Here is a 26,968-nt window from a genome sequence, read left to right on the forward strand (position 1 = left end):
GACCGGAAAGGACAGAGGAAGTGACACTTAGAGAGACGGAGACAGGGGACCGAGAACGAAAGCCTTGTCTCTGCCAGGTTCTCCACAGTGGCTACTCTAGACGATTCAATACCAGTGTCCAGACCACACACACCTTGGACCAATTCAAACAATTTCTACCGGGATCTTTTCTTTTTGGAAGCTCCCAGGATGACTTCAACAAAGCCAGCCAGCCAGGAGTAGTAACAGAGTGGCCGTGAAAGCCAGGCTGGCATCTCCAGCAAATGAGCAGAAGACCCAGGAGTCAATGCAGCTCTTGACAGGAGTGGAGATGAGGAAGAGGGAGGAGGAAGAGGTCTGGCCCTGGGCAAAGAGATGCAGGGGGGACTTCTGGGGCTTAAGGGAAATGGTAGAAACTGCCCTGAGGAACAAGGAGGGTACCTGACTCCTCTTGAAGGAATGTGGGAAGAAAACACTACCACTTAGGAGGGTTCCTGGGACAACTGTTTTCAGAGGGGAGGCTGGTGACTGAAAAGAAAAAGAAACAATGGAGTTCAGGAGATGCAAGGCTTTGCTACTGACAGGGTCTTAGCTTGGGGACACAGGAGAAGTGGCAGTGAGTCTAAAGAGGGTCGTGGGGTGACTACAGCTCCCTAGAGCATCACATGGGTTTCAAGAGTGAGTGGGGGGGTGGTGGCGGTGGTAACTGAAACAGACCCAGACAGATGACGTAAGAAACTCAACAAAACTGAACAATGACCAGCATGAAGTTCCTACCTTCTGAGGCCCAGAATATGTTGACAGGCTTGGAGAAGACGTCCTTACTTTTTACCCAGGTGTTGTTTCTCTGCCTGGTCCAGGCAGACACAACACAGTAATAATTGCCCCTGTCTTCCTCTGTAGTCCTTTGGATCCGGAAACTGAATGTGTCTGTGTGCTCCTTAGAAAAAATAAACTCTCCACCCTGGGCCCGCTGCTTGCTCCTCTCTCCGTATCTCAGAGTCCAGTCCCCGTCCATGACTGCAAGAAGCTCACTGGCCACCACATCGTCACTGCGACGGTTCATTCGGTAGTACCAAGACACGGTAAGTCGGACGCCAGCCTCCACGCGCTTCATGTCCACCACCCGGCATTGCAGTTCTGTGGGGTCGTCCGAAAATCCAGGGACCTTAGATGCATTCAAGTAGACCTGGTATTCTGGCTCTGAAGGAGAGAGAGAGAAAAAACACAGCAATGTAAGAAGTGGCCAAAGGAACGAGCTAGGACCGCTCATATTCTGACAAACTGTCCATCCTGCCAGCTTCTGGGAGAGAAATCACGTCTTTGTATTGGGCAGCATAGACCCTTTAAGAGTGTTTCTCAATGCTTGTAAATCGCTTCTTTCTAGATCTGCCTTAAGGAAACTGCCAAGGTGGCTGGAGAGATGATTTGGAGGTTAAGAACACTTGCTGCTCTTGCAGAGGACCTGGGGTCAATTCCCAAAACCCATACTGCAATTACAACCATCTGTAACTCCAGTTCCGGGGGACCCAATCCCCTCTTATAGCCTCTGAGGACATGGTACACATGTGGTGCACAGACATACATCCAGGCAAAGTACCCATAACCCATACACATTAAAAAAAAAAGACTAAAAATAGAAAGAAAATGCCCACGGCCAGAGAAGCCCGATGTCTTGGGTCAGAACCCCCACTTTTGCACAGAATGAGGGAAACTGACAGGTGCTCCGGGCAGTTGGAGTCTTTGGGAAGGATCTCAGAAACTTAGTGTCCACATTCTATCAAGACTGTCTCTGGGATGCCATGCAAGCCCACAGACCTCCGACGCTCCCACTGGAAGAGTAATGCCAAGTTCTAACCTAGAGAACAACCCACGAGGACTCAGGTTCTGACCACTCCTGGCTGTGCCCCAAATGCAAGGCCCCCAGGTCCCTATCCTCATACATATTCTTATCCTCATTTGCTATTTTCCACTGAATCTGTATTCAGTCAGCCAACACCCCCTAGCTTAGACTCCCCAAAAGGACATTCTTTTCCCTGCCACAAATAACTCACCCTGTAACTCTGCCAACCGTGAAACCACCTCACGGTGAACCCGGCCCTGGTAAGTCTGCCCGATATCACCACCCACTTCCCTACCGTGTTACCGTGTTTGTACCGTCACCGGCTGCGGGCCTCCTCCACACTTGCCTCCTTAAGGGACCTGTATTAGAACCCTGGTAACCTGCCTTTCTTCCCACTCCCCCTCCACAGGCTTTTCAACCACCACACAGGCGGAAGCCCTTGGGGTACAACAGTGTTTGGGATGTTCTGCAAGCCTCAGTGTCCCTGGGGATGGCGCTCTTTCTCTGAACTCCCATATGCTTCCCTACACCAGTTAGCCACTCTGCAACTGCTCTTTGCTTGGAAGTCTCATCCCTGGAACACAGTAAGAACTCAAGATATATCCCCTGGATTGATGGTAAGGTGATTAGAATGTCTACATTTTTTTCCCCTCCAAGCGCTTTGCCTTCGATGAGGAAAAAAAAAAAATCATTCAACTTAAACGGAGCCTTCCACTTTCCAGTGCTCTCTTTATCTCCATCACCTTTAGCAATTTTGTTTTATTTCTTGCTGCTTTTATTTATGACTCACATGGATTATAAACTGCTGAGGTCAAGGAACTGTTCTTTTGTGATTTACACTTCTAATGAAATTTATAACATCATGACTTCTCCGAGAATGATTAACAGGGCTAGGAAATGGAAAGAACTCAAAATCTTAATTCTCTCAAATGTCATCTTCACAAGCATTTAATTGTGTGTTAGACTAGGCTCCACCATTGAAGTAAACCCACAGGGCCCCTGAGGGGCTGTGTGAGCAGTCCTGCTGTGGTGTGGATGCTGTGTAAGCAGGTACCGTAGGTTGCTGGGACATCAGTGGTAGAGAGGACCAGGCTGCCTCACTTCACTGTGTGTGGGGGCAGCAGTGCAGGGGGTGGGTGGGCTCTGAGATTGTCTTCCCACCTCCCCGAAGGGGGCTAACACGTCATGAGCTTTCCCAGTAGCAAGTGATTGCGGGGTAAACCTCCCAGGAACTTGTGAAAGCTGTCATATGCAGAGGACATGCAAGACCCTCAGCTCCCCACATTCAAGGCTTTAGAACCTTCTGTTATGCCCAAACGTGGTTCAGACTGAAAAGCAGAACAGAACAAGTTCATCCCACGTGGAAATGACAGAGTTGAACTGGCTGTGCACACAGCAAGGTGGCACACCGTTTTCTAGAAACCTTAGCGTGAAACTAGCAAATCCGCTGGGTGCCTGCGGTGCACAAGGCAATATATTTGAAGCTTGAGGATGAGACACTCGAACAGTGGAGTCGCTGTGTAGTGGGCAACTGCCATACAAGAGAGAGCACAAGGGAGCTTAGAGGAAAAGTGTCACCACTGGTGACATTGAAGCTTCAGAGCATCCCCCACACTGGGGCACCACAGTGGCAGGAGTGTGGGGCGGCTGGGGAAGCTCGGGTGATGTGGAGGGGACAGGAGGAAGAAGGAAAGCTAGCAAGGAGCACGAGATTCTTGGCAAGTGTGGAGGAAGCTGGGAGCCAGCTGCCCTAGACACGGCTCTCAACTTTGTGTGGCAGCAGCCACTCTGGCTGCCCTTTACAGAACTCTGTCTCCTTGGAGTACGGTCTGGGTAACACTTTCTGATGCAATAGCATCAACCTGGACACTACTTCCTGAGGCCATGGAGAGCAACGAAGATGGTCTGCAGTCGTGAAGCACCAGGGGTCAGCAGGCGGACCGGGCGCTGACCCTGCTTCAGCCACTGACCTGCAATCTTGAACACATTTCTTAAGCTCTCTGATGCCTCATCTGTAGTGATGCAGACAATGACTATAACTACACCGCCTAGCATCACCACAAGGATAAGGATTAGAAATATCCCTAAGAGGGGCGGAGAGATGGCTTGGCAAGTAAAAACACTAGTTGTGCAAGACTGAATGACCTGAGTTCAATCTCTAGAAGCAACGTAAAGAGCCTGGTGGTACTCATTTGAAATCCCAGCACTTACATGGCAAGATGGAAGGCACAGACAGGAGAATTACCTGGAGGCTCACAGGCCTGCTAGTCTGGAGCACACATCATGGCAGAAACAGCAAGAGAGCCTCCTCAACAAGGTGGAAAGGACGGTTGTTCTCTGACCTCCACACATCCGCTGTGGCATGATTGTGCCTGTACCCTCCCCCCAACACAAATAATAAAATAACAAAAAGGTGCTTAGCCTGGTTCGTGGAGTACACACCAACATACACGAGCACACACATACACTCTTTACTACTCACGGTTCCCAGTTCATACCCTGAAGGAACACCTTTCAAAGTCCAGTGACTTCCTCACATGGCTCACGGGTGGGAGCTCTAGTCCCAGGGCTGTATCCTTCCTGCCTTTCAAGACCAGCATCTCTCTGGGGCCCAAGCTGCTCTCTCCCAAACTTTACAGTTTCTAAGCTCTACCGCTCAACAGGACAATTTTCAGGACACCGAAGGCTGTGCTGGCCATGGCATTGCCAATTACTGCCACAGGGAATGTGACCAGAGGACAGCTTCCCACGGGCCTGAACCCTGGCCCGGCTGACCGGAGGAAGTGCGCTGTCCTGCCGCTCCCCTCAGGTCTTCTGTTCTCAGATCATGTACTTTTTAATAATAAACTTTCCTGTCTTTCATGGTTTACTTCCACCCACAGGCGCTTTCTTCCCAAGTGACCCCTTTCTAAAGGCTGTTAAAATGATGAGGAATGACAGGGGATGCTCATCACAGCACCCTCCACAGTAGCCAGGAGAGGGAGTCCACCTGAGTGTCAACAGAGGAACAGAGAAAGGCAGTGTAGGAGACACGCACACACGACAGTACTTTGCGGCTTTTAAAACAGAGGGAATCCTGTCATCAGCAATGACATGGATGAACCCAATAGAGATTGTGTTAATCGAAATAAGAAAGACACAGAAAGACAAATGCCTCATAGAAATGTCCAACTCATAGCATCAAAGAATAAAATGGTAGTTCTCAGAGGCTGGGGTAGGGAAGGGGCAGGGGTTTGTCAAAGGCTGTCAAACTTCTGTTGGACAGAAGGTAATCCAGAAAGCTCATTTACAACATGGTGACTCTTCTTAGGTGACTGTCTATAGGTACTTGAGAACTGCTAAGAGAATGGATTTTAAATGTTCTTACCACACAAAGAGTCAGCGTAATCATTGGTAACAGATACATTAACTAGCTTAATTCAGCCATTCCACCCTGCAAACACATATCAAGTATCATGGTGTACACCATAAATATATAAAATGCTAAGCCAGATGTGGTAGTGCAGATCTTTAATCCCAGCACTCCCGAAGCAAAGGAGAATCACTGTGAGTTCCAGGCCAGCCAGAGTTCAATGGTGAGACCCTGCTTCAAAAGTAAAGACAAAACCAAAGTACCAAAAACAAAACCACCTACGCACAGAGACACAGACATAACACATATGTATAATATATGTATATAACTTTAGTTGGTCAGTCAGTTAAATTAAAAAGAAGATTAAGAAGTGGAAACATGACTAACTGACCTTTTAGTGGTCAGCAGGAAAGCGCTCCACCGGGTACCTCTCCCCTACCCTCTTCTCCTTCCCTCCCTGGCTCTCCCCCAAACTCACTCAGTGTTGTATAGACGTCACAACCCAGCACAGGTGCGGAGCTGTGTCAGGCACACTGACTGGGGCTCCGCAGCATCGCAAGTGCAGCCAGGCCACATGTAGCCCACCTCAGCCCTCATCTTCCCTCACCAGTGTGCACACAGGGGAGAACACAGCTGGAACCCACTCCAAAGCAGCACAGCCAGCTCCCCCTCCCCAGCTCTCACTGCCCTTTCTCCTGGCCTCCCCGGGGTGGGTGCAGTGTTCCACCTCCCACTTTCCCTCTTCCTCCTGCCTCCACACCCCAAGAGAGTCAGCCTCCTCAGTGTCCCTTCTGCTCTTCCCACTCCAAGCCTGACGTGGCAGTTAAGAGTGAAATCACGGGGACCACCGCCCTCACTGTGGCCCTCTACACTGACAGACTTGCCAAGTCACAGTCAGACCTCCCAGGCTTCCTCACACCTGCTTGGTTCAGAGCATGTGCCCTAGCCTGCATTCAAGACCTTCACCATTTGAACCCAACCTAACGCCAACACTGCCTCCCTCCAGTCTCTCAGCACTCCGCTGCTCCTCATTTCTGCTGTCCTCCCTGTCACACCCTCTACCTCATCACCTGGGGCATCTGCTCCGCGTGCTGTTGAGGAAACGGCTGAACAGATTCTCCTGCTCTACTCCACTCTCCACCCTGAAAGGGATCTGTCTCCCTCCTGTGATTCCCAGAGATGGGGAGGGGCACAAGACAGTAAGGCTGTAGAGCACTCACATCCGGTTATAAGAATCTCATTGGCAGGACAGGAAAATGTCTCCATGGGCGTGGGTGGCTGCTCTCCTACTCCTGTTGAAGCTAGCCTGAGCCCCACCTCCGCCACAAACAGCCTCAGATTGAATGCACAGACTCGTGGGTTCTTGGCTTGTGACATGACAAAGTGCAGGTTAGTTTGAGCCGTCTACCAGCTTTGTGAGTCAACTTCAGATGAACACTCTCAGAGAAGACAGGATGCTGCCTATGACATCAGGAGTCAAGAGTGACAGGAGTCAGGGCGTGGGTTCCTGTTTTGTTCTGTTTTGTGCATGTGCAGAAGGTGTCCTTTTATGCTGTTTCACAATTTTAAAGACCGTTTGTGGAGGTTGTGTCTTTCTGTAGGCCTCTGGTACATCACCCCTTCTTTGTGGTCTCACCTTGGCAACACAGAATGCCTCCTCTGATCTCGCTTGGCACATCATCCATATCCCCACTTCTCATTCAGAAAGTGTTCAGCAGAGATCCTCCCACCTGCCAGGCTCCTCACTCTCTGGAGATTTTGCTAGAAGACTGCCTTGAACTTCGGTTATTTGTATGTATATCTCATGGAACCTTACAGGACTCCTTCCAAGGCTATGGACTACCCAGAGCATCCATCTGCACATGCTATGCATAAAGCGCCTTCTACATCAAAGATATTAGCATACTGGCTGAATTGGACTAAATTCAATATTTTGCATAAAAATGCTCATTTTTGGCATGGTATTTCGCCACTGATTACTGCTACATTCTGCCTGATCTCATCAAGAAATCAGCTAAAGAATGCAAGGAGAATTATGTTTGAAGAATGCTCATCAGATAAGATGCATCCTGAAGTATTTAGTAGTAAAGTGGTATCTGGAGGCTGTGTGTGGTAGTACACGCCTGTACTTCCAGCACGTGAGAGGCAGAGGCAGGAGGGTGCTGAGTTCAAGGCCAGTGTGGGCTATAGAAGGAAAGAGATCCTGTCCAAAAAAGAAAAGATATGGCATCTCAGGTATGGTTTATGCTCCTGCAGATAAAAAAGAAAGTGTAAGAGTGAGAGAAAATGTGTGTGTGTGTGTGTGTGTGTGTGTGTGTGTGTATGAGTATGTGTATGAGTGGGTGTGTCTCCAAGGGAGGAAAGAGAGCTGAAATCAGATGAGCAAGATACTTATAGTTAAAGCTGGTGATTATTTCTTCTACTGTGAATGTTTGTAAATTTGTTTTGAAAAGCTGAAAACAAACAACAACCCACGCTATCAGCTCTTTTACAGAACACTCCAAGCCGAATGCCAGCAGCATGTGAAAACAGGGACCCGCTTTCTAATCTGGGTACCAGGTCCACACCTGCTCACACACAAACACTGTCTCCAAAGCTGTAGACTCCCAGGTGACCCTCCTCAGAAGAAAGATTCTACTGGAAACAAGGATCGTTACATTTCTTTGTCCCAACTTTCAAAACAATGAAACACCTTGAGAATCACAGGCTAAGTTACAGACTCAAGTATTTTGTGTCTATTGTTTTCAGGAGCCGCCCACTTTCCTTACAATGTGTCAGCAAGGTATACAGATGTCTTTCATTTACTCTAACAATTCTATAGAGAAGGAATATAACCTCATCCTCATTCTACAGTAATAATAATGGTGACAACTAGCATTTATTGAAGGCCTTCTAGATAGATCCCAGGCAGCAGATCACAATACTTTCCTTGTTATTTTGGTTAATCTTTACAACAACGTTATGGGATTAGTATTATTTCTCTATACATTTTAAACAACAAACAAGACTGAAAACCAGGCGAGCTAAGTTGGAGAATGTTTGCATAGAGTTTGAGCAGAACTACAGGGGAGACTTTATCTCTACATGGCCTGGCTCCCAAGCCAACCTACCTGGACAAGTTCATTCCACCCCTGGGATACATACCAAGGCTTTCTCACAGCCTGCTCCCTCCCAGGAGCCCAGAGCGATAGCTGAGAAGCTCTGATCCCCCCAATGTGTTCCACAGGGGCATGTTCTAGCACCCCTTTTCGAACTGTACTCTTGGTATGGCTCATGAGAGGAAAGGATGGAAGGCACCAGTTAGAGAAACATTCTCCGTCTGTGGACCTTGCAGCGGACAGGTACTTCAGAGGAGTCAAACGCACAGCCGACTGTCAAAAAGTTAGCACGGTCATTTGTCTAATAAAGATTCTCTAATATTTAAACAGAGGTGGCTACAAATGCAGTCCTGCGGTGGGGGAATTGCTCTGCAGAGCCTACGCAGAATTATTATCACGACAGAAGTTAGCATTAGCCATTTCAGAGCAATACGATGGTTCAAATGGAACACCTATGCCTTCGACTCTCTTCATCCTCATCTACTCCTCTCAGAGAGGGAAATAAAACTCCAGATCTGTGAGCACAGTAGGAAGGGCTGGGTGTGCTTAGTTCAACCCCTGTGCCCCAGCACCTCCTGGGAACGCTACTTCCAGGATACACACTCCCGGTTCCTCCATGCTGGAATCCCTGGTGCCCAAACACATACACCTACATCCAACTGGCTAACGACTTGGTGGAGAAGACCCTCAAGGACTACTAAATCATCACCACTACCACCAAAGAACGTACCAAGCATATAACCACCAGCTACTATGCTAAGCACTTGATGCATTTTCCTATTAAACCAAGAAAACCACACACGTCTCCCTGACACCAATGCTCCACCACTTACACTTCTGGAATAATCCTGGACAGACATGGGCAATAGCCATGCTATAAATTCCATAGATCTAAACAGGATGTCCTAGAGACAGCACAGAATTCGAATTTCTTCTAAGTACTTAGCAGATTAACAGTCCTTTTAAAGAAAAAATAATTACCCTCCTTGCTGGCACACTGCTGAAGAGGGGATGGTTCTCCAGTGAGGGAGAATGCAAATCAGGTTCTTAAGACTGAACAGTGGAGCTCAGCTCTGGCCCCCTCCCGCCCCATCCCAAGCCTTTGGAACCATCTCTAATTAACACCGCAGAAGTCTGGTACTTTGGGCAGAGAGCTCAACCATAAACTGATTAGTATCCAACTCTTGCCAAAGGCTCGTTTAAGATATCTGATAGCAGAGAGAGACGGCTTAATGTGCAGATTAACTGGCCTTTCTGCTCGGCTCTCTACATTTTAGCCATACACTAAATTGGATCAACACAAAGCAACATTTGTTTCCTGAAGCCATTCAAGTTCTTTGCGAGAAAAACTCCTTTCCACACTTAGAACTCATACCCTCAGCTCTGAGAAAGTGTGGGTATAAGAAACATCCATTTGAACAATCACCGAAGGCCTTTGGGAAAAGAACAGTCGCAAGCACTGTCTATTAAATTATTATCCACTGCCCCCGAAATCAAAGAGCATGGGACAAATTCAGTGCCAAGAAAAAGTTTGCCTCTCTGAAAGAGTTTATGTTTTCTTTCCTCAGAGAACTGGATAATCACGTCTCTTTTTTGTCTCGATTTCCAAACTCACAAATTCAGCACCCAAATGCAGCAACTAATTCCTCCCGACCACCTCGCAATATCTATTCTTAGATTCTCTTCGCCCCCTTTGATCTTGATTATATTTTTATGTCGGCTGCTTTGTTCTTCATTTTGCAAACCAACTTGTATCTTTTCCTCCTTCAAAGGTGGACACAAATCGTAGCAAAAGATCTTTTTTAAACCCTCTTAAAAAAAAAAAAATTCCCTGCCCTGCTACGAAGGATCTTTCACTTTTCAGACCATCACTATCAGGCCCATGTAACACTACCGACCTGAGACGACCATCCCACCCCCTCATCAATCGGCACAGCTCTGAAGACGAAACAGGAACAGCTCATCTTGAAGACTTGATGCTGGCCATCTCAGGTGGTGAAGCTGATTTCCAAAGCCAGAGATGTGCCCCACATACGACAACAATGCTTAGGACAGACTCAACCCAGGCCATAATTGTAAGCCATTCCCAAACAAAAATTAGCCTCATGTTTAGCTCCCACTGGGGGAGAGTACATTTTCCAAAGATGGTCAATAGCACTTCCCGCCTGACCATTTAGTGCATGGGAAGTTCTCCATCACCGCCTGAAAAAGTAAGTGTCCAATAAACGGTAATTACAATTCTTAACATGTCCAGTGCGAAACTGAGTGCTGTGTCAGATCTGCATAGGGGTCCAACTTTCTTAACAATGCCCCTGTGAGCTGGGCGGTGGTAACACGTGCCTTTAATCCCAGCACTCAGGGGGCAGAGGCGGGTGGATCTCTGTGAGTTCAAGGCCAGCCTGGTCTACGGAATGAGTAAGTTCTAGGACAGCCAGGGGAGTCACACAGAGAAGCCCTGTCTCATCCCCCTCCCGCAAAAAAAAAAAAAAAAAAAAAATGCCTCTGTGACAACAGTCCATGTCACACAACACTAAGCAGGTCATCTATCTTCCTGGCTTTTTTTTTTGGTCACATCTTCATTATCCTACACAGGCTCAATTGTATTTGATGGAATGCACAAACTACATTTCTAGAGACAACATTTAAAGTCAGCTGGTTGCCTCAGTTTCTGGGCAGAGAATGCAGTCTGCAGACTGTGACTAAAGGCCTGTGGCTGTAGTTGGGCCTGAGTCGTCTCCAGACGAGTGTCCAAGCAGCTGCAAAGCATGAGTCATAGACAGGGGAGAGGAGGAAGACTTAAGAGGCAGAAAGAGAAGAGCACAGTTGTTTTCCATGGTATTTACACTCCTGGTGAGTTCCCGTGTACACAATATTCTAAGCCGTGGCTCTGCCCGCATACATTTCTGGTTTTTATCTGCATAGGTTTCATGTGATCTGTAGGTTGGGGCTGACATTTTCTCCCCCACTCAGCCAATGCTGATGGAGCACCTATTCGGTGTAAGCACGGGAAGGGATGGGTTCTACTGGATTTCTATCGCATTGGAGATGCGCACAGCTGACTTTCACAATGGCGCCGGCACTCTGCAGGAAAACAAGTGACAGGATCCTTGGGATAATAAAGGAGTCTTTCCCACAGTTTAGCCTCTTTATTGCTCTCAATCTCTGGAGAACACGTCACCGACAAATCCCTTCCAGTTACAAAGCCCGTTCCCTCCCAGAGCTTGCCCCTGATGTCTGACAGTGCCTATACTTCCCCCAGGGTATGTGGGATCAATACACCAGGACTTCAAAGAAGCCCTCGAATTGAAGTGCAGGCAGAATTAAAAAAAAAAAAAATCCTGGAGCTAGGATTCAGAAGTTGGAGGGGAGAGGAGGGGAGAGAGCCAGAGTGGGAATCTGACAGAGCCACACAATGCACCAGGATCAGAGCCGGGAGACAGATTCAACTCCAGAGATGAAAACTCTGCTCTTGGTGCTGACAACATCTGTTTTATTTTGAAGGTTGCTAAGGAGAGTCCTAGCTGGGCCAGCATTGTTCCAGCTCAGGACTTCACAGTGCGCCTCGCTCGCTCGCGCAGGCTTCTGACTGTGGGAATGAAAGCTCTCCAGATAAGCCTGCTCCTTTCGCCCTCCAGATATCAAAGCTCCATTTTGCTCGTGGGGCTGGCTAGCACCCCCACACCCCGCTCACCCCGTCTCAGCCCTGACTTTTCCTACTGCTTACTCTCTAAGGACTCTTCCCCCTGCAACCCCCTGTTACCACTTGCCAAGTTCCCATCTGTGCCAAAGAGAGGCTTGTTAGGACAGCCAGACAGGGAGCTCACCCTTGAGCTAGTAGAGGACCTCTCTGGAAGGTAGAGAACAACTATATGGGAGCTGAAGACGTGCACATGCAGGAGGAGGTGTAGCATCAGGCAGAGGGGGAAGTCATTTCCTGGCCTTTAAGATCTGTGCTGCCTCCTTAAAGAAAACTCAAATGCCTTTGTCAGGCCCACAGCACTGAAAACAGAAGAGCTGACCACAGGCCTGGCCGCTGGGAAATGATGCCGTGGCGAGCGAGCGAGCGAGCGAGCGAGCGAGCCGCACCCCACAGGCCCATCGCTCCTAAGCCGGACTGCAATTACAGGCCTTGATGAACAACAGGAAGGGCTAGGACACACTCCTCCCTGTGAGCAGACACAGGAAAAAAGAGATGAGGAAGAGGGCACGCAGGAAGTCGAGTCAAATCATTCCTAGGGCGAGCACATAGCGGGAATCGGAAGACAGCAATCACATGGAAGACAAGGTGAAGACACCTTGCGTGGTAAAGTGAGGACAGCAGGGAGCACATGCATGGTAAAGTGAGGACAGCAGGGAGCACATGCATGGTAAAGTGAGGACAGCAGGGAGCACATGCATGGTAAAGTGAGGACAGCAGGGAGCACACGCATGGTAAAGTGAGGACAGCAGGGAGCACACACATGGTAAAGTGAGGACAGCAGGGAGCACACACATGGTAAAGTGAGGACAGCAGGGAGCACACGCATGGTATAGTGAGGACAGCAGGGAGCACACACATGGTAAAGTGAGGACAACAGGGAGCACACGTGGTAAAGTGAGGACAGCAGGGAGCACACATGTGGTAAAGTGAGGACAGCAGGGAGCACATGCATGGTAAAGTGAGGACAGCAGGGAGCACACATGGTAAAGTGAGGAGTCCCAAGGGAGCACACACATGATAAAGTGAGCACTCTTCAGGGAGCACACACAATGGCAAGATGAGGATCTATCAGTTGACATTTGACAATGCAGAACATGACCACAATCACATATGTGATAAGGGATCACATGCATGACAATGGGGTGACATTATGAAGACACATCAGTCATCTTTCCATGTTACAAACTGCTATAAAACATGGGGTGAGATGACATTTCTGCCCCTCCACCAAGGGAGCAGCACCTGGGCTGAGAGCCTGAGGAGAGACAGGGAGGTGGATGGTCACTACTCTAAACTGTATCTGCACAGAAAACCACTGTGGGCTTCCAGGGCAGAAGGAGGAGAGAACATTCTCAGTAGCTGGAGGAGGTGACTGCTCTTTCTTGTTGCGCTTCAGGACGCACTAGCCCAGGGCACAAAGGCCTAAGTAAGGAGAAGAAGATGGCTGTCTCTCCCCTCAACAAAGAGCCACTGCCAAGAGTCATTCAGCTCAGCTCTCACAGGCAGGTGGCTCTTAACAACAAAGGAACCCACATTCTCCATCAAAGGTACTGGAACAAACATCACCACACTTTCCCTTGCTGGCCAGGCTGTTTCATCCCATCATGCTTCCCTCCAGCCTGGAAGACAGGGAGCTCAAGGACACTTGTCTGATCCAAACATCTAAATGAGGCAGAATGCCCAGCATACCACGGGCTTCCCGAGTGCACAGGAAGGATTAGGCAGACAGCTTAAAAGGCGCTCTTCAAGCTACTCACCTAGCCAGGTCACGCTTACACCAGACGGGGCAGACATGGCCTCTGCCACCTTGTGCCAGCTCCTGTTGTGTCCAGGAGCCCAGAGGGCCACAAGGCAAAGGTAGTACCCAGAGTTTTCTTTGCTAGCATCTCGCACCAGTAGATGGTAGGAGCGGGTATCCACATGGCTGAGAGCAACGTGTGGTGAACTGTGTACCAGGGAGTCACGGTCCAGCCGAGCCAGCATGTGGGAGGCAAGCAAGGAGGCATCGGGTGTCTTTTTGAAGTACCATGTCACCTCGGGTCGGACATCATCCACGCGGTCTGTTGTGATGTTGCAAGAAAGGTCCAGGTCCTTTCCTTCAGTCACAGACACTGTCCTGGGCACAACCAACTGCAGAGCTAAAAGAGGAAAAACAAGTCCGTCAAGTGATCAAGCGGTTTGCCCTTTCCAGACCCTCCCTTCCCCTTACCACCCTCTAGATCACCTCCTTTTAAGCTGATTTATTGTGTTAAAATTAGAAGGCTTTGTGCAGTCGAAAGCACTTGAGGAATAGTTAATGAATAAATTCATGACACACACTAAATTGGTTTTGGAAAAGAGAAGCAATGAACACCAGCAAACACTTACATTGCTTTCATGTACTTACTGGACATTAATTCTGAAATTAACAATGTGAGGTGGGTACTGTTATGGTCATCTTACTGATACGGAGGCTGAAGCCCAGCAGTTCCATGGTAGAGCCCTCCTCTACCATCACTGGCTCCAGCACCCTGGGGGTGGGGGTGGAAAACCCTGTACAGATGAGCCAGGAAAGTGAAACCAGACAACTCTCCTTGTGAGTCAGTCCTTCACAATGTCATGCATGTAGACTGTCATTTCATTAGACATGCCCAGCTGAAAGTCAAGCATAAGACATACTCTAAACCCCAAACCCAATGAGTTTTGCATTCTCCATGCTACTGTCCTCTCATGACTGTGGACAATTAAAAGTAACCTATATTTAAGGGAAGCCTTAAAGTATTGGGTGTCACAGATTCAAGGAAGGTCTCGTTTAGTATTCCACTGTCAAAGCTTTTAAATGGAAATATTTTATTCTATTCAGGGAGTTTTTAAAATGTCGAACATCTGTAATCAGAGAGGAAAAATTCACACTACAATGATGTTCTGGGAACTGTCGCTCAATGACAGCCAACTTCTCCCAGTGGAGTCAACTGAGACACAGTCCCCACCTTCCAGCAGAACCCATTCAGCATCCACTGCCATTCCCAGGAAGCTCAGGGGCAAAGGCTAGTGTCCAGAAAACACCAAGCCCATGCCCTCCAACAGATACTGCTTCCACAGGAATACTTCCAAATCTTGACGCTACTTCAAATAACTGTTCCAAGCCAAGTTCAACATCCATCCCAACACATGACAGAGAATGGGGTAGACACAGTATGAGGAAAAAGAGTTTAAAAGTCTGGTTCGCCCTTCGCTCTCTCCTCTGTATAGATCAAGAAATGCATTCCTAGGGTCCAGGAATATGGGCAGCAATGACTTTTCAGCTGTGCAGTCCACTATCTCAGTGAAAGCGGTTAAATACCTGTCCGATCAGTAACCATGGGTCCTGGTATTCCAGACTGAAGGGTTTGGCAATGGGAGACGAACTAGAGTGGGGGAGGGGGAGGGGGTGGACAGTTCCAAGGATTCAGAATGCAAGAGGAGACCTGGGCAAAGCCTGTGGCAATCCAGATTTTCTCTTGTAGACTACTGCTAAATCTTCAAGTTACATACTAAGATTTGTATCACCAGCCACTCCCACCATAGGGAGGACCTACCACATGGGTGACACAGCTTTGCTATCTAAGCGGCTCTGTGCCATTTACAACGCCACTGTGGTCAGAGGATGTGAGCAAGCACCTGTGACCCATGCACAGGTTGATAATAAACAAAAGACCATCCCTCATCTGGGGATGGTGAGACGTGTCTGCACTCCCAGCACTTGGGAGGCAGAGGCAGGCAGATCTTTGTGAGTTCAAGATAAGCCTGTGAGTTTGAGGCCAGTAACACCCTGTCTAAACACATAAATAAGTAGAGGATGGAGGGAGAGAGGAAGGAGGAGAGGGAAGGGGGTGGGCACGCGCAAGCGAGCTCACAGCCCTCGCGCACAGGGATTCTTAACCTGCAGTGCACAGAGAATTTACACATTATTACCAAGTGGACTACACATGGAGTCTGGGCATGTGGATGGGAAGATCCATTCCTATTTTCATTTTCATGAACCTTTGCTGATACATTACAAATCTTCCCTTTATAAAAGCAACAAGGCAGGACAGGATGGCTTAGGGGCTTGGTCCTCAACAGAAATAACAGATCGTCATACACCACTTGACAGGAGCTGTAGACATATGAAACAACATTTGCATTCACTGCTCCCTAGAAATTAAGAGGGCTGTTAGGCCTGCCAATATGGCTTATTATTCATGTGTTAATAATGAAGTATAATTTAGTATAAAACAAATTTGTCTTAAAGATATTTTGATAACCACTCCAGTATAATTCTTTCCCGTCACCTTATGTATTACATTTCATGAATTAAGAGAGTTAAGGGCTACACAAGGCTGTCAAAGAGCCCATCAGACAGGAAAAGATCACAAGGCCAAGTATGCTGGTGCAAGCTTGCCATCCTCACTATTCTGGAAGCTGAGGCTGGAAGAGCACAAGTTCAAGGCCTGCTGGAGTAACTTAGCAAGGTCCTACCCCAAAATAAAAAGGGCAATCAATACAGCTAAGCCATAGGTGCTTGCCTAGCAAGTGGGAGGCTCTGAGTTCAAAACTAGAAAAGAGGTGCCTTAGCCTCAGCCTCAGCCTCAGGATGGAGCTGCATGACGCAGCCTTGAGTCCCAGTCATGTAACTAGAAGCTATGGGTTTGTGGTATGTTTGAAAACAAGCACCACCTTTCCGACTGAAATCCCTCCATTAAATGGTGAATCTGGGCCAAGTTAAGTTCTCAGCCCTCCTGCCTCAGTAAAGTAGTTGCTTGGTAAACATTGAATAGCTAGAGGTTTCCTATGGCAGACTCCAGACAGTCACTTTGGCTAAAGAAGGTGACCTTAGTCCATCTGGAAAGTCATTTTTCCAGCCAAGGGAGCCAAGGCCCACAGTAATGGCCACACCTCGGCTGCCGCAAGTCACTCATGAAGATAGTCACACTCATTTTCAGATGTGGGGAATGCTGCCCAGGATCATGCAAGTTACAAAAACAATCACTGGTTACAGCTTCCCACTTTCCTTCCCAGTGAACAGAGCAGGCCACACACTCACATTCTTGCGCAGGGAGTGAGTCCAGCCAAGGTCTCCCAGGAGGCGGGGGAGACTGCGATCTGAAGATGTTAGACTCCTAGACAACCAAGCATGCCCAGATATCCCCAGCAGTGACATTAACTCTGTCCTCACTGAAGCTTCAGGCTCCAGTGACCTGGGATTGAGCCTGCAGTAGCTCTGAGCCCAGGGCCAAGCAGAGTATGGAAATCAGTAGGCTCCCTCCTAATGCTTGTTGAAGGGTAAGTCAATAATTGTTTTCTCTCATTTTTCTTCTGTTTTTGTGTACTCCGTAATACGTCTCTTCTGTCTTGTTTCTGTAGTCGGAGATTTTAAAAGGGGGTATATTTGCAAATTACAGGACAAAGATTAATTTATATGGACCATGGCTGGACTTTCTGGAGTATACATGGCACAGGAAGCAAGAAGAGACCTCATCCACGGGGAGTGTGTCACTCGGTCGGGGATGGTGCACCCGATGGGGGTGGAAAGGCACGTCCAGGAGGGCCACACTGGCAAGAGGTTTGGAGTCAGCCATCCACACACAACACCACAGCCACCAGGCAAGGCACACCCAAGGACTCAAGGAAATAGTGAACAAGCAAAAGCCAAAGTAGCAGGTGTGAACGAATCCACCCACAGCTCCAGGGAACATCGGGTGGGCCCCGACAGGACGTCGTTCTTCGCCTCTGAGTCAGACAGCAACCTTCCTATACAAAGTGAGCAACAGCCCAGGTTCCCAGGTCTGCGGGAAGGCAAAACTGTACCAGCACACAGCTCAAAGCAGTTACTCTTCCCCAGGCTACCAACACCACTCTGTTCCCCTTACCCAACGAGGGGAAGCGGGGTTAGCCCTTTTCTGGTCTAGTCCTGTACCCGGTCGCTGGTCCCAATCATTGAGTGACCCGTTTTCAAAACCTCACCTGTCGGCTGGATCACCACGGTAACCACTTCCACAGCTTTTTCCTGGATTTCCTGCCAGCTGCCTCGCTCTGTGATCCACTCGCTGACCACACACCGGTAGGAACCCTGGTCTGCAGAGAGCGCCCGGGCCACAGAGAGGCGGTAGGCGTCGCTGCCCACGGTGTCCAGGCGTACATCGCCACTGTGGTAGCGCTGCTCATAGCCAGGGCCTGGGTGAAACCTGCCCTCGTGGCTTAGGGCTATGATGCTGCGGTGCACTGGGCCGCGGTGTAGCTCCCACCGAAGGGCCAGGTGAGTGTGCAACGGTGACGTGGTAGACGCGATACATCGAAGCTCAAAAGGCTCCCCCTCACGCAGGCTCAGGCCTGGAGGAGGCCGGGAGCTGGGGCCCACCACCAGGGCATCTGCCAGCACTGTGAAGGACAGAGGGAAGGTGTCAGTCAGTGGTCACCATTGGTCCTATCCCATAAGGAAGGAATAGGCTACCTATTCCATGACTCTGGCCTTGAGCCACGGCAGCTACCTAAGAAAGATTCCTCCACTCCATTTCTGGTTCTAAGGCCTAGAGAGGCAAGTCATCTACTCTGATCTACCCACAATCTCAACTGACTTTCCGACTTGGAAAAGCAGAAAAGAAAAAAGAGACAATAATGAAACTCCAGCTAAAATGGGTTTGTGAGTGTTTTCGGTCACCATGATGCAGGTTTACCTTGAGCTCTGTGCCTCAGTTTCCCAGAAAGGAGGATGATGACTGTACCTGCTTCACGGAGCCAACAGGAGTCCAGTGAATGCCAGGACAGCGCCTAGAGTGGCAGGACAGGACAGTGCCCGGCACCAGGATGAAACAGACTGGCACAATGCCCAAACAATACTTTGGTTAGGGCACGGGACTGGAGGAGGGAGCCTGCACTCTAGAGACAAGTGAGCTGCCAAGACTCAAGATCTCCAGGGAGAGATGATGGCAGGAGCTGCCTGTGGCTCGTGTCCTGAGTAGGATACATCCACAGGACACAAAGGGGCCAAGAAATGCTGACCGTTCTGCTGCTAATTCTTAGCACCAACGGGGGAGAAGCCACCACTGCTACAGTCTAGAAAAGAGGGCGGGTTCAGGAGAAGTGACGGCGGCCGATGCAGGTGATCTGGTAAGAGTCAGGTGGGGGCTGTCTACCAAGGGCTGGGAAAACCTTCCAAGCTCACCAGGAGCTAATGTGTGGCTCTTCGAGCATCACAATTCATCACCTCTCTGGCTTTCCCCTTGATTACACACTCAGACAACAGGAACGTTGCCCCTTCAGAAGAACACTTCCCACAGGCCCACCTCTTCTACAGACCTAACAGAGCGGCCTTCCAGCACATACATCAGTCTATGAGTGTGGCTAGCACGGCTTCACTCTCAAGGCCAGTTCCTCACTGAGGCAGCTTCAGGACCTGTGAAGCTGAAGGCCAGACAGATGCTGGACCACGTCTGGCTCCTGCCAGAGACTCTACCTGGGCAGCCAGCCAGCCTCTCTCACACGGTCCTTCTGCTCTCCTGAGCCAAGAAAAGCCTCCTCTTGCCTCTCTTGCCTTCAAAGACGGGTGAGGAAACAGGCAGATACTAGGGAGGGGTAGGGGCTCTGTCACCCTCCACTTCTTACAGTTAAGTCACAAGAGTGTCGACCTGAGGGAGGGGTGATCTGTTGTCTGCTTAACTCAGCGCAAAAGTGCCTTAGGGGAAGACTTGCAAGGAAAAAAAAAGGTCAGGATGCCCCCCCACCCCACCCCCATTCTAGAAGTCCAATCCAGGGCCTTACATATCTAGGCAATCACTCTACCACTGAACTTTTGAGTTTCCTATACCCCAATCCCCAACACCCCACCCCACCCCCGCCATGGAGTCTCACTATGTAGCTCAAGCTGGCTTTGAACTAGCCCAGGCTAGCCTCAAAGTTTCAATCTTCCTGCCTCAGCTTCCCAAGCACTAGGTTTACAGGTGCATGCCACCACACCCACCTACATTCTGTACCTTTCATGGGAGGATGGAAGAGGTAGCTTTGGTTCCTACTTGATGGGTGTGGCTGACATTTCATCCCCTCCTGGTTTGGTGAAGGAACAGCAATAGCTGAGCAGGATCGGTTTCTACCAACCATGGCCGGGTGGGTGCCTGGATCAGCCCACTCCTTTTCTATTACCATTTTCTACTTTCCAGGTAATTATATACACTCCTGCCCTGATACAAATATTTTCAGAAACAAAGCAGGGCACAAATAAATGTACAACTAATAATAACAATAATTATGTTTCTTGTTTTGCTAGCCTCAAATGAAAACAGCTTCTTCTTGCTCATTCACTAATGAGCTGTGTCATTTTAAGCAAGTAATTAACCTATGCACTCCCATCTCATGTGTGAATGAGGGAAGTAGCCTGTCCTATCTTCTTCACGGGATTCAGATAATTGAACGCGGGAGCAAGTCCAACAGCACTTATGAGGCAAGGAAAACCCAAACCCAAGATATTCCAGACACCTATGATGTCAGCTTTGCACAGCTGGGTTCACGAAACAGCTGTAACCACGTGGTCTCATCGTCTATAAACAGCAAGTACAACTTCTGCTGCAAACAGACATTAACTCAAGAGGGTCCCGGAGAAAAAGACAGGAACTTTGAACTATCTATTTCTCCCATAAAGCTGAACCTCCTAGGCATGCCTTCCAGCTTGTCTCTAAGCTGAATACTTGCTATGGCATGGCGGGAGAGGCCTGGCATGGCTAGCTCTCCTGTCCCCACACCTTTTAAGGCAAGCTCTGTTGGACAGAGGGAGCTGAGGCATGGAGTGAGCCAGGAGCCATTTAGCTGATGAGTAGCAGAGCCAGGAGCCGACTGCACAGGCAAGCTGGCTCCAGAGCCGGGCTCTCACAGGTGACCACACCACGGTGCCTACCATTCACCGGCCACAGGATGCGTTAGAATTATACTGGGAAAGAAAAAGAGGCTCCCAGGGGTCACCTGGTCCACCCTCTGCCTATCATCAGGTAAGACACCATCACTGCGATGGACAGGGGAAACTGAGTCTCTTTGCAGCAGCAGAACGGCAGAGGAAGGTCTGGCCCCGTGTGAGGACTGTACCTTTAACCTGCACTGTATCCTCATAGTTGCCCTGGACGGTGGCATCTGTGCTCGGGGTTGAGCACTTGTAGTGGCCCTGGTCTGAGGGCTGGACGTTCTTTATGTGCAGTTCCACAGCATCATTGGCGGTTCTCCTCAACAGGATGTCGCCCCGCTGCAGCCGCTCCCGGTACAGCTGTGCTGGGAAGCCCACTTCCCAGGTGCTGGCGAGCTCCACAAAGCTGCTCCCCGAAGATGAGAAGCTCCAGTCAAAGTTTTGCTCACTGGGGCCATCATAGTCACTGACGTTACAGGGGATCACCAGTTCGGTGCCCACCACGCGAACCAGGCTGCCCACAGGGACTCTCACCACACGGCCACGGCAAACAGCTGTAACAACAGGAAATGAAAGGTGGACCTTTAATCATGGAGGCCCTTCTTAGTAGGAAAGGGACTTCTGAAGGACACTTCTGCTCAGGGGCCCAAGGATAGAATGTGGCATCTGCATTTCTCAAAAAAAAAAGAAAGAAAAGAAAAGAAAAAAGAAACCCCCATAGAAGAGGATGAACCCACTCCTGAAATTATGGGTTGGAAGTAGCACCTTGAAATGAATGCCTTCCACAGAACCAGTTCCCCAGAGCTGACAGGCAGACTAAATATGAAAAGTGGGCTAACTATGGCCTCAAATAGCTTTGTCTCTTCTGTTAGCGTTTAACATACCATTATCATGCAATGAGATATGGGAAGGGTCTGTGTGAAAGAAAAGGACCCAGATCAGCACATATTTACGTTTCTGCCCATCCCACATCAACCTGCATCCCTGGAGACCATTCCCAAGACCCGATTTATAATGATGGATGCCAATTTTCAAATCCTCGAGCAGCCTGCTGATAAAATGATTTAACTCCTGTTATCTGACATTGGTTATAAATTATTTTTAAAATATGACAATTCCACCAAGTATTAATTTTCTATTTTCTGGCTCATTTCCTTCCCTGTACTCTTCACCCTGATCTAAATTCAGAAGGCGGGTGGGGAAGCTCAGAGGGAGGGAGGCCACCTGGTGTTGTCAGGAATACAGCAGCTTGTGGTGGGGAAGGAACAGAGTGGACGGAACCAACGGTTGGCTGGCATGACCAGCCAGGAGAGCCTGTGATCCACAGACCTCTGGGGCAGGGCCCTCAGGGATAGGCACCTGCCTGCCCCTTTAGAGGGTCTCACTACAATGAACTCCATTCAGCCCAATTCTGTAGTGTTTACGACCTAGATTTTGCATTTCCATCTAGACCAAATGACTAACTGTACCTCTCTTGATATTCTGCAAACAGGTAGAGCCATGAGTCAGGAGATAACATGGGCTCTGAATCAAGGAGATCAGAATACAATCTCTCTTGGCTTGGCTTCCTTGATTATAAAATAAGATAAGACGGTATAACCGAGAGTCCTCTATGTAATGTGGGTTCAATATGATGGGGCTTCCTGTGGTCACTATTGTGTTTCTCTCATCTGTGATGAGCTGATCTGTGTGCCTCACCCAAAATTCATACGCTGAATTCTGAAATCCAGTATGTCAGAACACAGCCTTAATTGGGAACAGGGTCACAGAGGATGTCATCAGGCAAGCTGTGATGCGGTCATATGGCATAGGGTAGGCCTCTGAGCCAGTATGACTGGTGTCCTTAAAGGGGAGCTAATTTGGACACACAGGAAGAATAATGCACAGCGGATGGAGGGGGAGATCAAGGGGAGGCACCCGAGAGGTAAGAACACCACAGACTGGCAGCCAGCCAACACAGGCTCAGAAGAGGCCGGCCCAATCCTCCCTCCCAGCCCTTAGAAGGCACAGACTCTGGCCACCTTGCTTTGACCTCTAACTTGCAGGGAAAAGGGTCTCTTGTTTAAGCCACCTAGTCTACAGACAGCATCACCCCCAGGAACCCAGCGCACCAGGGCTGCTTGTTTATTGCTGGTGTAATTCATGTTTTTCTAACTCTGTGGCCGTCTATTAGTGGATTCCAAAATGAATTTATCGTGGTTGTGTGTGCTTTTAAAAATGGAATTTTAAATGAACAGGCGCGATTAGAGTGCGATGCACTTGGTAAGGGATAAGTATTGCTATCTACAGCACTTTGGTAGGTAAACAAAGGTATGTGTGAATCAGATTGTGATGAAAACCTGACATAAATTTGGGTCAGGGTTGGACAAAAAAAAGTTGAGGGCCATTTTTTTAAAACCTAACTCTCATTTTCTCTAACCTCAAAAGCATTATCAACTATCACTTCCTTTGGGAAAGGAAAAAAGAAGCAACTGTGTAAGAGAAATATTGACAGAGACAGTGGGAGACACTGTCCAGGAAAGGGGACTGCGGTGGTTTGAATGTAACTGTCCCCCATAAGCTCACAGGGAGTGGCACTATTAGGAGGCGTGGCTTTGTTGGAGTGGGTGTGGCCTTGTTGGAGGAAGTGTGTCCCTGTGGGGGTGGGGGGTTGAGCTTTGAGGTTTCCTATGTTCAGATACCACTGAGTATCTCAGTGGACTTCCTGTTACCTCCAAGATGTAGCACTCTCAGCCCCAGCACCACATCTGCCTGCATGCCGCCATGCTCCCCATCAGGATAATGGACTGAACCTTTGAAACTGTAAGCAAGCCCCAATCAAATGTTTTCTTTATAAGAGTTGCCATGGTCATGATGTCTCTTCACAGCAAGGAAAACCCTAACTAAGACGAGGATCAACTGTCTTCCTGTCTAAAGCTGGGGACAGGTCTAAAACAAGTTCCCAACCTAAGAAAGGCTGTGGAACCCCCAAATCATATCACTGTCCTTAAAAATCAAATAAAGTCAGGCTGGGGTGGTATGCAGCTCAGCACTACCCTGTCTGCCTTGCATATGTGAGGCCCAGGGCTGCTAGCACCGAAAATAAAGCTTAAAAAAATAAATTAAATTAAAAAGCATTATATACTTATAACCCCAGCTAGTCGAGAACTTGAGGATCACTTGAGTCTAGGAGCTGGCAGCTCCTTGACATTGCAAAACTCTGGCTCAAAAACAGAACCTGCAGGGCATGGTGCCATTTCCAGAAAGGACGGTCATTTGGTTTTGTTGAAGTATAAGCATGAGCGGGGAAGGATGTTAGGAGATGAACTAGAGTGGTAGACTCAGGCCAGGTCATGAAGAATCCTGTGTGTCTTCCATTCATCAGGTACTTACTGGATAGATAGCTTGTGCACCAGGCCCTGCTTAGACACACAGTGCTCACAATGGGAAGAGATAGACGATAAACAGGAACAGATGAGTGCATAGGAGATACATTAGTAACAGAGAACCACCCCAGCCCTTTGCTCAAGTCTCTATAAAGTGGGAACCACAGTACCTGGGAAGACACCTCAGTCAATGAAGTACTTGCCACGCAAGCATGGGGATCTGAGTTCAGATCCCCAGTGCCCACATAAAAAGCTGTACAAGGGTAATCTAGTGTGTTTGGGGTGGGGTGGGATGGGGGTAGATGGTCAGCTTCAGTCTAGCTAAGTGGTGGGAGACTCTAACCCCCAAAACGTGAAAAGCCATTGAGGAAGACATTCAATACACACTTATGGCCTCCACACATGCACACATATGAATGCACACCTGAATACATGCACGCTCCCACACAAGAATATGTACACATACACACACCACATACACATACACATTGCACATGTAGAAAATGAAAAAAAAAAATGGACCGTGATTGGCACTCTGTCCCAGCCCTCACCCCTGGGCCATGGTAAGGTTCAGATGAATCCGTACACAGTACTCACAACAGTACCTGGCATGTGGTGTATTGCAGGTAACATTTGAGGTGGGATACCTCTAGAATAAACCTAACCATAATCAGTCACCTTGGAAGGCTCACAAAAGATTTTCCAAATGGGTAACTATTTCCTATTTCTACCCCTTGGCAAAAAGTTGGTTCCCAGGGCCTTCGGGCCTGAGCCTACTTCCCTTTTGAGGATTCTATCTTTATTCCTAGTGACTGAACTTTTAAAAATGAATCCAGTTCATTATCTCAATTTGCCAAGCTTTCTCCCACATGGCTACCAGAACCTTTCTTTCTTTCTTTTTCTTTTTAAACAAACACAACCTGTTGTTCCATGGATAATTCTTTTTTTAATATTTATTTATTTTTATTTTATGTATATGAATATTTTGTCTACATGTATATCTGTACACTATGTGCATGCCTGGTGTCTGTAGAGGCCAAAAGACGGTGTTGGAGCCCCTGGATCTACAGTTACACAGTTGTGAGATGGTATGTAGGTGCTGGGAATCAAACCTGGGTCATCTGGAAGAGCAGCCACTGCTCTTAACCACTGGGCCATCTTTCCAGTCCTATGGATCAGAATTCGTCAATGACTGCTTATCATATATGGCAAAACTGCCTCCCCTACACTGTGGCCACCCTGATTCAAGCTACTACCTCTCACATGATTATTAAAATAACTCCCTCACTGGTTTCTTGGCTTTCTATCCACTACAAAGCAATCTTTTAAAAATATACAGTAGATTATGTTTTTCCTCAGTGCCAAACTCTCTAGTCATTCTCCCATTTCACCCCAAATACCTGCTTTGTTTCCTGAGTCCTATATTCTGTTCCTCTCCCTCATGATATTCAGCCATGCTTAACTCCTAACAGTTCCTTTAACAGGCTAGAGACCATCTAACTTCAGGGCTTTGAAAAACAAATTTTTTTAAAATTATGCACACTCGCACACGTGTGTGCATGCATGCATGCTTGTGTGTGTGTGCGCGCGCGCGTGTCTAGATACCCATGGAGGATAGACTCATCAGACCCCCCTGGATCAGGCAGTTGTGAGCTGCCTAACATGGGTGCTGAGAACTGAACTCAGGGACAATGAGCCATTTCTCTAGTCCCAACCTCAGGGCACTGGCATCTCTCTTTAGGCCTGAACACTAAAGTCATCCACCCTGCTGGTTCTTTAACCAACCTTTCCTGACCCTCTAATATGGTAACTCCTATTTTTACTCACTTCAAAACTTCTCTTACCAGTGGTCACTAATGTATCTCCTATGCACTCATCTGTTCCTGTTTATCGTCTATCTCTTCCCATTGTGAGCACTGTGTGTCTAAGCAGGGCCTGGTGCACAAGCTATCTATCCAGTAAGTACCTGATGAATGGAAGACACACAGGATTCTTCATGACCTGGCCCGAGTCTACCACTCTAGTTCATCTCCTAACATCCTTCCCCGCTCATGCTTATACTTCAACAAAGCCAAATGACCGTCCTTTCTGGAAATGGCACCATGCCCTGTGGAACCCAGGGTCTGCTTCATTGTCTCCTCCGGCCAGCATGCCCTCCCAGCAATCCTCTTGCCAAGAGGAGACTTCAGTATCACTTTCTCCTCAGTGAGGCATCCCCTTCTCCTGGGATCACTCACACACTCCTTCCTCAAATTCTATGCCAACGTGGACAAGTACCTGGATGGAAGCTATGTCACGGTGCCACTGGGAAAAGAAACAGTAGAAGCAGATGCCTGAAAGAGCAGATTTTAATCCGAAAACCTATAAGCCTGAGCAATGTCATGCATGCAAGAACCAGGGTGTCCTCTCATCCGAGCATACGGAGATCCAAGATTTTGGTAGCAGAATTTCAACTTGCCAGCAGCAATCTGGTATTTAGTACAGATTCCCCTTAATATTGTTAAATAGCGGCAAACGATACTTAAAAATAAATATAACTTGTAAAAGAGAAGGCATATGGCTTTTCTCAAATCAAGAAGAATATCTCAGAGCCACACTTGCCAATTTTTGTCACAACCTTTGCTAACAGCTGATAACTGAGAGAAAGAGGAAAAGACAAACTTCTTCCGAGTTTCCAAGTGCTACCAGTGTTTCCAATCAAGAGTCCTAAACATTTCTGATCCAAAACAATATTACCAGAACTCCAC

At 48.3% G+C, this 26,968-nt stretch overlaps 1 protein-coding gene across 1 annotated transcript in view; it reads right to left on the reverse strand.

Annotated features, from left to right (window-relative positions):
* The window catches only part of Ptgfrn (prostaglandin F2 receptor inhibitor), a 71,088-nt gene that overhangs the window by 17,856 nt on the left and 26,264 nt on the right, over positions 1-26,968 (reverse strand). The window contains exons 2-5 of the mRNA XM_059265965.1: positions 21,042-21,410; positions 17,937-18,350; positions 13,730-14,110; positions 757-1,182 (exon numbers count right to left, since the gene is read on the reverse strand). Of these exons, the coding sequence (XP_059121948.1) occupies positions 757-1,182; positions 13,730-14,110; positions 17,937-18,350; positions 21,042-21,410 (1,590 nt within the window). The remainder of the gene's footprint in view (positions 1-756; positions 1,183-13,729; positions 14,111-17,936; positions 18,351-21,041; positions 21,411-26,968) is intronic.

The sequence above is a fragment of the Peromyscus eremicus genome, chromosome 6 (genome assembly GCF_949786415.1).
Source record: "Peromyscus eremicus chromosome 6, PerEre_H2_v1, whole genome shotgun sequence".
In the NCBI taxonomy this organism is placed as follows: domain Eukaryota; kingdom Metazoa; phylum Chordata; class Mammalia; order Rodentia; family Cricetidae; genus Peromyscus; species Peromyscus eremicus.